The 18,053-nt window shown below is 42.6% G+C and overlaps 1 protein-coding gene across 1 annotated transcript in view; it reads left to right on the top strand.

Annotated features, from left to right (window-relative positions):
• Window positions 1–18,053, top strand: part of ABCB9 (ATP binding cassette subfamily B member 9) — a 109,629-nt gene that overhangs the window by 58,456 nt on the left and 33,120 nt on the right. The window contains exon 6 of the mRNA XM_073627445.1: window positions 14,083–14,280. Within this exon, the coding sequence (XP_073483546.1) occupies window positions 14,083–14,280 (198 nt within the window). The remainder of the gene's footprint in view (window positions 1–14,082; window positions 14,281–18,053) is intronic.

Here is an 18,053-nt window from a genome sequence, read left to right on the forward strand (position 1 = left end):
AGGCTTAAAGCGGAGTTCCAGCCGCAAAAAAGTATTTTTTAAAAGTCAGCAGCTACAAGTACTGTAGCTGCTGACTTTTAATAAGGACACTTACCTGTCCAGGGAACCCGCTATGTCAGCCCCCCGAGGCCGATTCGTGCATCAGGTCAAGTGCAGGCGCCGCCATTACAACTAAGGGAAACCGGCAGTGGAGCCTTCAGGCTTCAAAGCCGGTTTCCTACTGCGCATGTGCGAGTCGCGGGGCACTTTATGAATGGCCACCTCTTCTTCTGGGACACATACAGGTCCCAGAAGGCAGTGGGGGAGAAGGAGGAGCAGAAGAGAAAATTTACGTACTTTGCCGCTGCCGGGCTAGGATTGAAGTACACTTTGTACTTCTAAAAAGGTAGGAAAGAAATATATATATATATATCTATATATATCTATAGATATATCTATAGATATATATAGATATATATAGATATATAGATATCCACAGGGCTTTTTTTTCTCAGAGAAATGGTGCAGGAACTCCCCCCTTTGGGAGTTACCCATTGTCTTTGTCCCTACCTACCTCTGAGCACCAGTCCTTGGTTCCACCCCCTACCCACCTCACAGAACTGCCCGTTTTAGAGAATACAGAACCAAGTAACATTTGTGGTACTAAGTAATTTGCATGGAATTTGTTATTGATAACAAGAAAAGTAGTAAAATAGACCCCCCACAGCCAACAACAATAGACCCACCAGCAACAATAGATCCCCCCCCTGCAACAATGGACCACCTACAACAAAATACCCACAGCAACAATAGACCCTCTAGCAGCCAGCTATAATAGACTGCTCCCTCAACAGTGTATCTCTCCCAGTGACAACTGACCCCCCAGCAACATAAGACCCACCCCAGCAACAATAGAACCCCCCACCAGCAACACTTCTGCAGAAATAGATCCCCTCCAGCAACAATAGATCCACCAGCAGCCAGCATCAATAGACACTGTAGCACAACCCAGCACTCCTTGCCATTACATACATTCAGTGCTGGAGGTGCCGGAACTGCGTCCCCCCGCGTTTCCGCTGTAAAAAAGCCCAGGATATCCAAAAACAAGTGGTGGCGGGGTGGTCTTTAGTTTAAGACTACCTTGTAAAAGTGAGTGGAACTCCGCTTTAGGCCGGGTTCACACCTATGTGAATTAGATGAGGGTTTCTCCGCATATAATTTGCATAGAAGGAGAGTATGACTGGCTCCCTATGGAGTCGGTTCACATATCTCCGTTGCGGCTGCGGAGCGCCTTTGGCTCCATTTCAGGGCCGAATTCAGCCATAGATTCAGCCCTGGTTAGTCCCTGAAACAGGGAACAGGGACGCACAGCGCTCCTGTGTGACCCGCAGCGGGTTCCAGTGTGAACCGAGCCTAAATGTAAGTACCATTTAATGCATCATTCAGCTGTCCGGCCACAGTAGCTTTCAGTCTCTCCTAGAGTTTAACAGGCAGTGGGGCTGGACAGTGCACCTGTGCCTCCCACCCACACCTAAACGCCAGAGTTCCAAGCACTGGGTCTAAATGCCCAGTGTGCATGAGGCCTAAGGCCACTGACACAAGGGGGATTTACGGTTGCTGACAATTTGCCAAAATCGGCAGCGGTAGAATCACTAGGAGGCTGCCTGTTTCTCCCTATGGAACTGCTCCCTCCATAGCTGAGGCAGCATGATGTCGCTCATAGATTTCACGATTGAGATTCAGCAGTGTTCAGGCCAGCGACAGAGCAACATCTTGCGATTCCATCTGGAAACACAAGCAGCCTGTTTTTGTGACCCTGCGGCTGGCAATTCGTCGCTAGTAGCAGAGTCGGCATACGTTTTACTATATCTGTGTGTACAAAGCAGTGGAGGGTCTGTAGCAGGATGCCAAACATGTTAACGAGTTCCCATATAAACATCTAAAAAATACACTGTGCTTTTATTTTCTTTCTTTGGCTTTTTAGGTCATCAGAACACTAGAAGGTTCATGAGGAAGCGTCAGGTGCACACATGTACATGTGTCATTGGTTACATTTGCTTAATAGCTACCTGAAAGCCTCAGCCCTTTTCCTGTTATTAGTCAGCATCTAAATATAGGCCGTGTTACGCCATGTAACATGAGCCACACACACCACACCTAGGGCTATGGTTCCCTGACTAGAACACATGCTGAAGGTCCAACTACAAGCTATGCCATGTTGTCATTGTTCCCGCTGCCTTTGTCATTAATAAATGTCCACACAACAGGTCTTCTCCTCTAATAGCAGTGTGAAGGCTTCTGCTGATCTTTTACACAACTGCCTCCAAATGAAAAGATGTAAAGTCCTGTCATTACCTGACACATACCATTCCAGAAAATGGCGTCTCCTTCTGCTCTACCCTAGCCTTAGCTCAGGGCATGTGCACACTATTCTTCTCAATCACCCTTTGTTTTTGGTTGTGGCTTGTTAGGTTAAGATGGTCATACACTAGTAGATTTTCAAATGGATGCTCATGCAAACATTCGTACATAAACATTCGAATTTCATTTGAGTGTACTTCAAAACATTTTTTTTTTTTGAACAAATGTTCATAAAACAACGAAAAGTATAGCCATTTTAACCACTTGACCTCTGGAACATTTACTCCCCTTCATGACCAGCCCATTTTTTTGGCAATTGACAATTGCGCGTTCATGCGACGCTGTACATAAACAAAATGGATGTCCTTTTTTCCCCACAAATAGAGCTTTCTTTTGGTGGTGATCACCACGGTTTTTATTTTTTGCGCTATAAATAAAAAACAATTTTGAAAAAAAAAACAATATTTTTTACTTCTGCAATAAAAAATATCCATTAAAAAAAAAATTGGAAAAAATCGAATTTCTTCATCAGTTTAGGCCAATATGTATTCTGCTACATGTGTTTGGTAAAAAAAATCCCAATAAGCGTATAGTGATTGGTTTGCGCAAAAGTTATAGCATCTACAAATTATGGGATATTATTGATTTTTTTTTTTTTTTACTAGTATTGGCGGCGACTTATAGCGGGACTGCAATATTGCAGCGGACAGTCGGGATACTAACTGACACTTTTTTGGGGACCAGTGACACTAATACAGTGATCAGTGCTCAAAAAATATGCACTGTCACAATACTAATGACACTGGCTGGGAAGGGGTTAACGTCAGGGGAGATCAAAGGGTTAAATGTGTGCCTAACAGTGCTTTACTACTGTGGGGGAGGTGCTTCTACTAGGAGAAGGCATGGATTGGTGCCCCTGCTTAGCAGAGACACAGGATCCATGCCTTCTGTACTGACAGAATGGCGATCTGCCTTGTATACATAGGCAGACCCTCCTTCTGCCTGTGCAACGAAGCATCAGCGGGTACCAGGGGACACTGGGTCCACCATACCTGCTGTGTCTATTCACAGTGGGAGTGGGCCACCAGTGGCACAAGCGCGCGCCCCAGACCCGGAAGTGCCACGAGCCCCAGACCTGGAAGTGCAGGACCACGTACTAGGTACGTGATCCTGCGCAGCAGAGCCGCTTTGCTGCCGTATATATACACAGTATAGAGACGTCAAGTTGTTAAAGTGTTACTAAACCTTGCCTTCACTATATCTGGTCTCCCACAGTACACAGAACATGGAAATGCAATTATTTTAGTAAATCTAAACTGCTAAATACCTTTTCTCATCAGCAGTACATAGCAGTCTTATGACTTCTATCAGTGTCTCAGTTAAAACTTGTAGGAGGAGATTTCATTCTACTCTGACTGCCCTATGAGGCTGCAGGACCCCTGACCCTCTGTCTGAACAGTGCTGATTGGCCCTCTGCTGATCACATTCAACCTCCCAAAAAAAACTCTCTAGCAATACACACCAAACTGAGCATGTGCAGAGTGCCCTCAAGGCTCTGTACTATCAGGAGATGGATTGGGGACTGTAGAAGGGGAGGATCAGAGAAAACAGGTTTAAACAGCCTTTTTACACAATGCAGAGAAATAACCCCTTCCACAGTGAGTATAACATGCTTAACTCATATCTCCCAACTCTTTGAGATGGGAACGAGGGACACCTATTCGAAAAAGTATTTAGGCATAGGACACACACCCTGCCACGCCCCCTTAAGGGAGAATTCAACAAAAAAAAAAAATGATTGGTTAAACCCACAAGTGCTTTTTTTTACCATTACTTTATCTTTTATATTTGCTTTTGAAATTTACAAATGCAGCAATTTAGAAAATGGATGAAAGGTTTAGCACTGAGAAACACTTTTTAAAAGCTAAAAAGTGCATTTTATATACTTTATAGATCAGACTAAAATGAGGGACAAATGAGGAGGAAAGAGGGAAAGAGAGACTTTGTTCCAACTCAGGGACAGTCCCTCGAACTCAGGGACAGTTAGGAGCTATGTTTACTGTGTATACAGACTGATTTTACTGTTGGTGAAATGCATATATTACCAAAAATGCGACCAGACCGGCTTTTAGTGCTGTCAGCACTGATGACGGCAGTAATGTTTACAGATCAATACATATTTCACAATACATCGTATTAACCAATTCAGCCCCTGACCATTTGGCTGCCCAAAGACCAGATCGTTTTTTTGCGATTCGGCACTGCGTCGCTTTAACTGACAATTTCGCGGTCGTGCGACGTCGCTCCCAAACAAAATTGACATCCTTTTTTCCCCACAAATAGAGCTTTCTTTTGGTGGTATTTGATCACCTCTGCGGTTTTTAATTTTTGCGCTATAAATAAAAAAAGAGTGACAATTTTGAAAAAAATGCAATTTTTTAAAACTTTTTTTAAATATCTCCAAAAAATATAAAAAAAAAATGTTTTTCCTCAGTTTAGGCCGATACGTATTCTTCTACATATTTTTGGTAAAAAAAATTGCAATAAGCGTTTATTGATTGGTTTGCGCAAAAGTTATAGCGTCTGCAAAATAGGGGATAGTTTTATGGCATTTTTATGAATAATTTTTTTCTACTAGTAATGGCGGCGATCTGTGATTTTTATCGTGACTGCGACATTATGGCGGACACTTTTGGCGCTATCTTGGGACTTTTCACATTTATACAGCGATCAGTGCGATTAAAAATGCACTGATTACTGTGTAAATGTGACTGGCAGTGAAGGAGTTAACCGCTAGGGGGTGCTGTAGGGGTTAAGTGTGTCCTAGGGAGTGATTCTAACTGAGGGGGGGAATGGGCTATGTGTGACACGACCCTGATCACCACTCCCGATTACAGGGAGTGGTGATCAGTGTCACTAGGCAGAATCGGGAAATGCTTGTTTACATCAGCATTTCCCCGTGAGTCGATCACGGGTATCCCTGCGGACATCGAGTCCGCGGGACCCGCGATCACACTCACAGAGCTCGCAGCGCGCCCACAATGCTGCATCTTAAAGGGCAACATACAAGTACGTTAATATGCCTGTACGTGCCCTTCTGCCGACGTATATCGGCGTGAGACGGTCAGCAAGGGGTTAAGGTCACTGTTTAAAAGACACAATACAAGAGCTGTACTGAGACGAAGAATGTGTATACTGTATAATCTTACTAATATAGACTATACATTTTTAAGATTTTTTTAAAATTTTTATTTACCTGAAAACATATGTGTGTATATATATATATATATATATGTGTGTGTGTGTATATGTATGTGTGTATGTATGTATATATACATACATACATACATACACATATGTTCAGGTAAATAAAAAAAAATATATATAAATATATATATATATAAATATACTGCATTTATTGGCGTATAACATTCACTTTTTCACCATGAAATTCAGGTGCAAATACCATGTGCGTGTTACACGCCAATACTTCAATTTTAGCTGCCTCGGAGGGGACAGGGAGGGGAGCAGGATGAGCGCCATCACATTACATACAGTGAGAATCTCCTTTTTTACTTGGCGGCCTCTGTAATAGGAAGTCCTGTCTCCTGGGCCGCCATTGGACCACTGTTCTGTCTATCATAGGAGATTCTCACTGTATGTAATCTGTTGACGCTCTTCCCTCCCTGTTCCCTCTAGGCTGCAGATGGGCATTAATCAGGCTGCACTGATGGCAATGGTGAGGCTGCTGCATTGAAGGCAATGGTAAAGGCTGCTGCATTGATGGCAATGGTGAGGCTGCTGCATTGATGTGGACTGATGAGTGAGGCTGTATTGATGTGGACTGATGAGTGAGGCTGCATTGATGTGGACTGATGAGTGAGGCTGCATTGATGTGGACTGATGAGTGAGGCTGCATTGATGTGGACTGATGAGTGAGGCTGCATTGATGTGGACTGATGAGTGAGGCTGCATTGATGTGGACTGATGAGTGAGGCTGCATTGATGTGGACTGATGAGTGAGGCTGCATTGATGTGGACTGATGAGGCTGCATTGATGGCACTTGTGAGGCTACAGATGGGCACTGACCCTTTTTTTGCTTCAAAGTTCCTTATTTAAAATGTAAGTTTTTTTCCTGAAACTTCCCTCTTAAAATGAATGTGCGTGTTATACGCCGATAAATATGGTATATATATATATATATATATATATATATATATATATATATATATATATATAATAAAATATGTGTGTGTGTGTGTGTGTGTGTGTGTGTGTGTGTGTATGTATGTGTATGTATGTATATATATATATATATATATCTCTCTATCTCTATCTCTATCTATATATAACAGTATTAAACCCAAAAGCAAACATTTTACTATATTGCAGCTTACCAATTCTTGGATGTGATGGCTGGAATTGGTATATATATATATATATATATATATATATATATATATATATATATATATATATATATATAAAATAGTAATTTTTTGTATTAATTTCACTTAAAATTCGGCGCAAGATACACTACATTTTTCAGTATGTGGACTGTTTTACCAGCCAAAATATTTGTAATTCTCTTAGCCACTTCTCCTCACTCACACAAACATGTTGTGACAATTTTTTTTTCGAATAAATTTAAATTATAATGTGTTGTCCCGTCCCCGTCCCCTAATTTGCTGGTTAGACAATAAGAAGCAGCTCAAAAAATGAGGTAATCTCTGTGCTTTCCCTCCTGTACGTATGTTCACTGTGTAAGACTGTGATTGATGGTCTGACACTTCTGACCCTCTTTCTTGTAATGTGGACAGGTTTACAGTAAGCTGCTGTAATGAGAAATTTGAGGTGTTTCTACTAGCTGGATTTAAAGACATATTTAATATTTTCTTTTTAATTTTTTTTTTTAATTTTTAACATTTAATTATTTAACAGGCTGTTTTTTAAAACATTTGCTTGCAGTTCAATGTTCCAAATAACCCTAAACCTGAAGCTTTAAAGGTTCTTGTTTTTAATAGGGGGAAGGATTAGAACCTCTGTTAAGAATTTTTATCTGGGTATACCGTATACACGGTATACCCGTTGGAGAAATTCACTCTCTCACTGTCCATTTGTTCTAATGACCATTGTTGCAGGGACAGAAAGTGATGGGAGATCCAAATTTTTCAGTTGTTACCAGAAAAGGAATAGAGAAAAAATCATCCAATGGGGAGCAATATTCTGGTGGCACATGGATGGGATTTTCCTCACTTTGGAGAGATTTCTTCCAACTTCCTGTGTGGCAGGAATGGTAAACCAGACGGACACAGAAAGTGCAGTTAAAATCACACCTTTAATGAAATGGCAAAAATAACACAGTTCAGGAATCTAGTCAAAAACAAGCCAGGGTTTGGATGCCAGAGTGGGTAATCAGACGAGCCGGGTCAGGAAACCAGAAGTCAGCCTAGTGAGGAGCAAAAATCAGGATCAGGAATTGAAGGGAAGTCAGCCAGGCCAAATCATACACAGGAACACAGGAAGGAATGCACTTAAAGTGGTTGTAAACCCCGTTTTTTAATCTTTACCTGCAGGTAAGCAGTCCGTTCTGCGCTCCTGTGACTTGTTTTCAGCAGACAGCAAGATGAAGCCTGCTGTCAGCTGACGTCACAGAGCTGGTCCAGGCTTGGGATCCACCTACATGCTTGGACTGGCACCCAGCTTAGCCTCCTGCTATTGACCTCTCCACAGCCCCGCACTCCAGTGAGCATGGGGGGGCAAAGCAGAGATCTGTTGACTGACAGGCGGTGTTTGATCACTTGGTTCTCAGTGTTAGAGACGGCGGGGGATAGATGCAGCATCCACCTAGGTAAGTATGATTCTAGAAAAAAACTGATTCCCGTACTTCTCTTTTTGACCCCTTTCACACTGGGGCCATGTTCGCGGTAAAGCGCCGCTCATTTTAGCGGTGCTTTTGCGCTGCTTTTTGCCACTAGCCCCAAGGAAGGGGTTAAAAACTCCCGTGTTGTGGCGCTTCCGCAGCACTTTTCAGGAGCTTCGGAAGCGATGCCCATTCATTGCAATGGGCAGGGGCGTTTCCACCTCAAACACCTAAAAAATTGCCTCAGTGTAAAAGGGGTCTTAGAGATCATAGACCACACAAGGAGGAAATGAGCTAAGCTCTTTAACCACTTCAATACAGTGCATTTTCACCCCCTTCCTGCCCAGGCCAATTTTCAGTTTTCAGTGCTGTAACATTTTGAATGACAATTGTGCGGTCATGCAACACTGTACCCATATGTTCCCCACAAATAATTCTTTCTTTTGGTGGTATTTGATCACCTCTGCGGTATTTATTTTTTGCGCCATAAACAAAAGAAGAGCGACAACTTTGAAAAAAACACAATGTTTTTTACTATAATAAATATCCCATTTAAAAAAAAAAATTTAATTTAATTTTTTCTCAGTTTAGGCTGATATGTATTCTTCTACATATTTTTGGTAAAAAAAATTGCAATAAGCATATATTGATTGCTTTGCGCAAAAGTTATAGCGCCTACAAAATAGGGGATAGATTTATGGCATTTTTATTTTTTTTTACTAATAATGGCGGCGATCTGCGATTTTGATCGTGACTTTGACATTGCGGCGCACATATTGGACACTTTTGACACTATTTTGGGACCATTCACATTTACACAGCGATCAGTGCTATAAATATGCACTGATTACTGTATAAATGTCACTGGCAGGGAAGGAGTTAACACTAGGGGGCGATCAAGGGGTTAAATGTGTTACCTAGGGAGTGATTCTAACTGTGGGGGGGGGGGGGGGGGACTGACTTGGGGAGGAGACCGATTGGTGTTCATACTTGGTATGAAAACACAATCTGTCTCCTCTCCCCTGACAGGACGTGGATCTGTGTGTTTACACACACAGATCAACGGTCCTGCTCTGTAACGAGCGATCTTGAGTGCCCAGTGGATCTTTGCAGCTGTCGGGCACGCGCATCGGCTCCTCGGTGACGCGGCGCACCCCCCCAATACCACCGGTAAGCCAAGGACGTCATATGACGCCCGCCCAGGATGGGAGATCCCATCTGCAGACGTTGTATGTCTATGGGCGGGTAGGAAAGTGGTTAAATAGCAAAAATGGGCTGGTTGTAGGCTGGACTAATGAGGCAGGTTAATGGTAACCAGGTGAGTCACTGTGGTAACAATGAACCGACAGCTGAGCAGCTTCTGAGCATTGAAAGAAAAGAGCTGCTCGTTAAGTAGCAGGAGCGATTCCTGACAATGTGGTGTCACAGGACAGGAAGTGAAGGAAAATCTCCCCAGTAGCACAACAATGGAAAAAAAATGAGATAAGGTTAACTAGTCCAAGATGAAAAAAAAAAAGTGTTGGCTTTAGATATACTTTAAGTAATCTCAAGTTATAAAAAAGTACTCCATCAAACCTTTTGAACAGTAGTAATGCATTTTAGGATTAACAGCAGTGACTGCCTAGTCAGAATCCAACTATGTGAAGCATGTCAGAGCAACACCCCGCTGTCTATTAAACAGATCTACAAACAAATCCATCCAGTACCTAACCCATGTTGCCGCAGTCCGGCATGCACAGTTAAAACCAGCCAGCACTCAACCAATAAACCTCACCATTTTAATGAGGTCATTTTGCAATAGTGACAGTAAAATGTGTAGTAAAGGCTTTATTGGGTTGAAGGTTTATTTATTGAGTGCTAGCTTTTTCTTGTTGTGTTAAACCTACTTGTCGGCAAGTCACCTGTTATATAAGTCAGTTTTAGGGCTCGTGTTTTTTCTGCCTGTAAACGCACCTCCATGTTAGCCTATGTGTCCTTGCACACATAGACATTTACAGGCATATTAGAAGAGGTGTATTTACAGGCAGAAAAAAAACTATCACTAAAACTAGTACATTCAGGAGAAGAGCATTAGGCAGAAAAAAAGCTTGACTTGCCTAACTGCGTTTAAACACGCCTAGATGCGTTTAGCGCTTGAGCATTCATACTAATGGCCAGAACAACCATTTTATTCTCCAGCGCCTCTGCTTGAAAAATATACGTTTTGGGGTTTTAAGTCATTTTCTAGCAAAAAAAGCTGATTTTAAAATGCATGGGCGAAATGTCAGAATTGGCCCGGACTGGAGGTGGTAAATAGATACAAAGTTTAATATGCCTGCATAGAACATTTTTTAGCTAATTACAGCATTGAATTGTATTTGCTCTGAGGATATAATATACATTTAAAAATGACTCATACACGTCGATCTGTCTCCTTTGTTTGCTGCATCCATTTAGAAATCTGATACTGCTTATCAAGATCACTGGTTCAGTGCTTTCTAGGAGGTTGTAGCTCAGCATCTAGAAGGCAGCAGTACAGTCTACATTATTATTAGTATTGTGCGATGGTTGTCTGGTTTTATTTACTGACAAAGATGACTTCTTGTAATGTGTGCTCTCATAGGTGTGCGCAGCCTATTGCATTAGGATGTGCACCCCAAAGCTCAAACACGTATGTGTGTGTGCATGTGTATATATACTGACAGTGTCAGTAGAGCAATGGGTGGTGTCAGTAGGGCAGAGATTGGTGTCAGTAGTTTTTATTTTTATTATTTTAGTTTTTATTATTTACAATTTTATTTTTTTATTTTTTACTTTACAATTTTTTTTAGGAGCCCCGTTAGGGGGCTTTGGTGAAATATCAGGGGTCTAAACAGGGGGAATCTGCTCCACATGGGGTGATTAGGGTGTGCCCAGGCACACCTGGCACACCTATGTGTGCTCTCCAATTTCATTGAATTGGCTAAATTTTGGATTGGCATTCGTCATCTTCTAACAACAAAATGTTTAATTGTTAAAAGCTATGTACTGTAGGTCAATATGTACCTTAGGCCCTGTTCATACCTGTGTGTGTTTTGTGCGTTTTAGGTGTGGTGCACTAAAAATCCTACTTGCTGCAACTTTGATGCTCTTTCATCAATATACACACTATATGGAGTTCAATGGTACCATGCCTAAAATGCATGTAAAACACATCTAAAATGTATCGCACAGATGTGAACTGGGTCTTAAACTTGTAATAAAAAAGACTGAGCCCAGCAAGAGTTAAACTGGATAGGTTTGCAGTTGTTGGACACTTTGCTGATTGGCTGCACCTCTTGATCCATCATTCAGGTTTCTAGGTAGTTTCTTATGAAGAGTTGTCTAAATCTCTAATAAATATGACTCTTCTGTCCCAAGTGCTGCCAGTATGGAAATATGTGATGGCTGGGGGTCATTCTCTCTTTGCCCACCCCTACTATTGCCATCTATGACTTGCAGGTAGGGTTGCCACCTGTTCAGGATTTACCCCGGACAGTCCGGGTTTTGATTCATGTGTCCGGGTTTCAGGTGGACTGAAACCCAGACACATTATTCAGACTGGGCTGTGGCTCCCCAAGTAACCAAGATAGTCACATACAAATCTGTTACCATCAAGGAGTTGCGAGCAGCTGTCTGGGGGCACTTTCGGCATTACTGAGGGGCAGGGCGATGATGTCAGCAAGAGCAATTTGGCCACACCCACTGTTGGTCGTGGTGCACTATGTGGACAGCGTTACTGTTCTCCTTGGGGCACCCAAAGGTGTTCCAGGCTGCTAAAGTGTTTGGGTTTGGCTTGAAGAAAAGGCAACCCTACTTGCAGGGGAGAAAGTGTATTGCACCTACTGTATGTGTTATTCCTTCTACATGTTGTAGAGGTCTGGAGCAAAATAGACAAGAAGTGTTGATCAGTTTATATGCAAGCTAAGTTCATACAGAAGTTATTTATTAATTGCTGGTTATCAGAGTATTTAGAGACACTGTTAGCTAAAAATAGAGAACTTCAAGCGATGGTAAACCGCTGTTTTTTTTGTTAACCTGCAAGGCAATGTCATAATGTGCTAGTATGCATCGCAAACTAGCTTATTATGTAAAACTTACCTTAGAACAATGTCCTCCAGCGGCCTTGCTACCGCTGAAGGTGCTTCCATCCTCACCCGGGTTCGAAGACTACAGCTGTGTGACTGGCCAGAGCTGCGATAACGTCACTCCTGCGCACGCACGTGGGAGCCGGCGTTTACGGCACAGGACTCTGAAGGAACAAAACGGGTATGCAGTTCCTTCAGGGCGCATGCGTTGGTGACATCACCGCTGCCCTGTTACAGTAAATATCTCATAAACAGTGCACATTAAGGAGATACAGTATTTACAGTACCTATAGATAAGCCTTAAAGTGATTGTAATGTCTCTCTTCTTTTTTTTTTTTTTTAAATAACAAACATGTTATACTTACCTGCCCTGTGCAGTGGATTTGCACAGAGCAGACCAGATCCTCCTCTTCTCGGGTCCCTCTTTGCTGCTCCTGGCCCCTTCCTCCTGTCGAGTCGAGCTGAAGTTCTATGTGTCCTCTCAGACACGGAGCTGCGGTTTGCCCCCCCCGATTGGCTATCTGACTTTGACAGCAGCGGGATCCAATGGCATCACTGCTGTTCCTCAGCCAATCAGAAGGGAGAGTCCCAGACGGCCGAGAGACTCATGGACATCGCTGGACAGAGATGGGGCTCAGGTAAGTATGCTATACACAGAAGGCTTCTTATCCTAATGCATAGAATGCATTAACTAGTTACGGACCACCCGCTGCAGGTGTAGTTGCGGCAGGTTGGCTCCCCTGCACGAATCCCTGTCATTGTACGTCGGGCGAGTACAGTGCAATTTTTTTTTGTTTTCTTTTGGGCACGCACACGCCCATTCGCGAGCCGGGGAGCCAACCAGCAGGTCCCGTGGACTCTATGTCCTCGCAAAGCGTGGCTGCCAAGACGCTTCGGCGACGGTGCCCATTGATCTCAGTGAGCAGGGGCGCTTTAGGAACGGTGTATACACCGCTCCTAAAGCGCCTCAAAGATGCTGCTTGCCCGACTTTTTCTAATGTCCTGCCAGCGCAGCGCCCCAGTGTGAAAGCACTCGGGCTTTCACACTGAGACTGCAGATGAGGAATTTTTCAGGCACTTTACAGGCGCTATGTTTAGCGCTAAAGAGCCTGAAATACACCTCAAGTGTGAAAGGGGTCCTTGCCTCTAAATGTCTGTAAATGCCTATGTGTGCATGAACATGTAGGGGTTTGATTTACAAAAGTGCAGTGTGGAGAGTGCAAAATATGGTGCAGCTGTGCATGGTAGCCAATCAGCTTCTAATCTGTTAATTTAAGCCTTGGCAAAAAAACAAACAAACTGGAAGCTGATTGGTTTCTATGCAGAGCTGCATCAGATTTTGCACTCTCCAATTTTAGTAAGTCAACCCCATAGCGGGGCGTTTAGGGACAGAAAAAAAAACAACAACGTCAGAGGCCTGCAAAACAGACATTTAACAGCTTCAGCGTGCATAAGGCCTAACTATATATGTTTGATTATTGGATGTTATTTTTTGATATGTTAATGGCACAGCATTGCCATATCAATGAAGAACATATTATTATAGATCAGTAGAATGTTTGTTACACAGTTTCCCTACACCAGATCTGTCCTTACAGTGGTGTATTTACATTGTAGAGCCATGTTTTCAGTGTTCTGCTCTTTACGGAGTAGAGGCCCCTAGATCACATTCCTGTTTGGATGTAGAAGGCCCAGATTGTTTGGCAAATATTAATGTACGTCTTTCTGTTTCAGATTGTGAAATGTTCCAGATGTATTCGGTGTTTATTTTTCTTCTGTTGTTTTTCTCATAGAAACTTGCCAAAGAGGTTCAGACTGCATTAGCAAAGGCTAATAGCACTGCAGAAGAAACGATTTCTGCAATTAAAACTGTCCGGAGTTTTGCTAATGAGGAGACAGAGGCCACTGTGTATAGTGATAAGCTACACCAACTCTACTCTCTGTACAAAAAGGAAGCTTTTGCCTATACGTACTACATATGGTCTACTGGAGTAAGTAGAACTTTTCTGTTACCTGTGCTGGTTTAGCATAATAAAATATATATTAGGTACCAAACTTTTTTGTTTCTTTGCCAGACTTACCAGTCAAAAGTTGCTTGTTTAAAGTGTTACTATTTCCAGGACTGTGCATTCAATATATCTGGTCTCCCACAGTACACAGAACATGGAAATGCAATTATTTTAGTAAATACTGTATAAACAGCTTAATACCTTTTCTCATAAGCAGCATATAGCAATCTTGTGACTTCTATCAGTGTCCGGTCAAGCACTGGTTAAAGCTTGTAGGAGTTCTCATTCTCCTCTGACTGTCCTATGAGGCTGCAGGACCTTTGACTTTCTGTCTGGACAATGCTTATTGGCCCTGTGTTGATCACACGCACCCTCCCAGGAAAAAAAAAACTCTAGCAATACACACCAAACTGAGCATGTGCAGAGTGACTCCAAAGGCTCTGTACTATTAGCAGATGGATTGGGGACAGCCTTTTTATACAATGTGCTGGATTAACACCTTAGGTTCCACAGTGAGTATAACAGGCATGCTTTACTGTATATACAGACTGATTTTACTGTTGTGGGTTTAGTAACACTTCAAGAAAATACATACCTGTTTTAAAGGAAGTTAAAGGTGGAACTTTTTTTTATATTTTGGATAGAGTAAGGGAGGGTTACAACCCCCCCTTTATTTTTTGCACCATCTGTATGTCATTGGGGAGAATTCCCTTCACTTCCTGCACCATAGCTACAAATGAGAGTAGTGCCACGTACACACGAGTGAACTTCTCGTCGGACTGAACTCCGAAGGACTTTTCAATGGAGTTCCAAAGGAGTTCCGTTGAAACGGACTCGCCTACACATGATCCCACCAAAGTCCTATAGTTTCGAACGTGATGACGTACGACGGGACTAGAAAAGGAAGTTCAATAGCTAGTAGCCAATAGCTGCCCTTGCGTTGTTTTCGGTCCGTCGGACTAGCATACAGACAAATGTTTTTTTCAATGGGAATCGATTCCGTCGGAAAGATTTGAAACATGTTCTATTTCTAGGTCCATCAGATTTTTTGACAGAAAAGGTCCGATAAAGCCCACACAGGATCGGAATGTCTGACAGATTTGTTCCGTCTGACCTTTATGTTTTTTGGATTTTGAGTGTTAAAGTGTATCTAAAGGCAAAACTTCTTAATTTTTTTCTTTTGTAATCTTGAATAGAGAAGGTAAGGATAAAAACCCCTGACTTTTTATTTTTTATTTTTTGCTCTTAGAAAGTTGGCACTGTAACGGGTGTTCTCACTCGAAGAATTTTGGGTTTGGAATGACTTTCTGTCCTGATAAAAAAATTTATACAAATAAAGAGGGTGAATCTCCCCAGCAGGAACAACGAAAACTGGACTAAAGCTGGCTATACATTAGAAGACTTTTGTTCATTTACTTTTGTTTCAGTCATTTGATTTACCAGTCATTAGTGGGTTTAAATCAACGGTCGTTTTCAATGGCATTGACAAGAAAACTTGAAGGAGCAGGTTGGAAAATTTTCACTGATTCCCATAGTTGTGTGCATGCAGCCTATTGCATTAAGGTGTGTACCCCAAACCTCAAACACAGTGAATGAACAGGATAGTGCTCTATGTCTATGCTGAGCGGCTATCTGGCCATTCACAAACTGTAGCAGAATAAACATAGTTCAGTTATGAATGGACAAAGTTAGCAAGTGTGTTCATTTAGAAAAGGATGGGGCCAGTAAATTACATATTTATTAGCCCCTTCCCCTGCTCTCCATTCTGAAACACCCCCTGCAGCAGACAGGAGAAGAGGAGAGGAGGGAAGCCAGCAGGACTGCAGGGTGTGGGGGTCAACAAGGGGGGAGGTAGAATCAGCACTGCTTATACTGATTAGGGTATGCCCAGGCACACCTGGCACAACCCCTGCGCATGACTATGCTGATTCCCTGTGTTGATAGGGGAATCTCTCCAACAGCACTATTGTGTTCTGCTGGTGGAAAGCCTTGCCTGTCGGCAGAACATAATACTGTAATTACTGCTAGCGGCAGTAATTGCATCTAAAAAAACAGACAGGCTGGTTATATTGAAGATGACCAATGGATCGACTTTAGTACGACCAGCCTGCCCATGAATCTCGGCTGTTCCCTGCTGAACCAGCAGAGATTCGATCCATTTATGGCTAGCTTAACAGTGAATGTGGTTTTCCTCTGGAAATTACATTTATTCAAAAAATGGATTGTTAAAAGCAAACAAAATGTTGAAGTACTTTCAAATGACATTCATCAAGCCATCGCATGTACTGATGAGAATTATCGATAAAATGTACATACAAACACTCGTTCATAAATCTACTAGTGTATGGCCAGCTTAAGGTTTTAGCACTTCCTGATTCTATTCAAAATTAAAAGAAAAGTTTTTGATTTAGCACCTTGATTGGATAAAGGTAAACATCAATTTCATTGTAGGTATCTAGCATATCTGTATTTCTTCTTTACACACTGTTATGAGTTCACATACAGTACATGTGCTTTATTTTTTCATTTTTTTTCATGTGACCACACAGAAGAAATGACACTTTGCTACAATGTAAAGTAGTGAGTGTACAGCTTGTATAACAGTGTAAATTTGCTGTCCCCTCAAAATAACTCAACACACAGCCATTAACGTCTAAACTGCTGGCAACAAAAGTGAGTACACCTCTAAGTGAAAATGTCCAAATTGGGCCCAATTAGCCATCCCCCGGTGTAGTGTGACTCGTCAGTGTTACAAGGTATAAGGTGTGAATGGGGAGCAGGTGTGTTAAATTTGGTGTTATCGCTCTCACGCTCTCATAATGTTCACTGGAATTTCAACATGGCACCTCATGGCAAAGAACTCTCTGAGAATCTGAGAAAAAGAATTGTTGCTCTACATAAAGATAGCCTAGGCTGTAAGACGATTGCCAAGACCCTGAAACTGAGCTGCAGCACGGTGGCCAAGACCATACAGCGGTTTAACAGGACAGGTTCCACTCAGAACAGGCCTCGACATGGTCGACCAAAGAAGTTGAGTGCATGTGCTCAGCGTCATATCCAGAGGTTGTCTTTGGGAAATAGACGTATGAGTGCTGCCAGCATTGCTGCAGAGGTTGAAGGGGCGGGGGATCAGCCTGTCAGTGCTCAGATCAAACGCTGCACACTGCATCAAATTGGTCTGCATGACTGTTATCCCAGAAGGAAACCTCTTTTAAAGATGATGCACAAGAAAGCCCGCAAACAGTTTGCTGAAGACAAGCAGATTACTGGAACCATGTCCTGTGGTCTGATGAGACCAAGATAAACTTATTTGGTTCAGATGATGTCAAGAGTGTGTGGCGGCAACCAGGTGAGGAGTACAAAGACAAGTGTGTCTTGCCTACAGTCAAGCATGGTGGTGGGAGTGTCATGGTCTGGGGCTGCATGAGTGCTGCTGGCACTGGGGAGCTACAGTTCATTGAGGGAACCATGAATGCCAACATGTACTGTGACATAATTAAGCCGAGCATGATCCCCTCCCTTCGGAGACTGGGCCGTAGGGCAGTATTCCAATATATACACCTCAAAGACAACCACTGCCTTGCTAAAGAAGCTGAGGTTAAAGGTGATGGACTGGCCAAGCATGTCTCCAGACCTAAACCCTATTGAGCATCTGTGGAGCATCCTCAAAACAGAAGGTGGAGGAGCGAAGGTCTCGAGACTTCCACCAGCTCTGTGTTGTCGTCATGGTGGAGTGGAAGAGGACTCCAGTGGCA

This window comes from Aquarana catesbeiana, linkage group LG01 (genome assembly GCF_042186555.1).
Source record: "Aquarana catesbeiana isolate 2022-GZ linkage group LG01, ASM4218655v1, whole genome shotgun sequence".
Taxonomy (NCBI): Eukaryota; Metazoa; Chordata; class Amphibia; order Anura; family Ranidae; genus Aquarana; species Aquarana catesbeiana.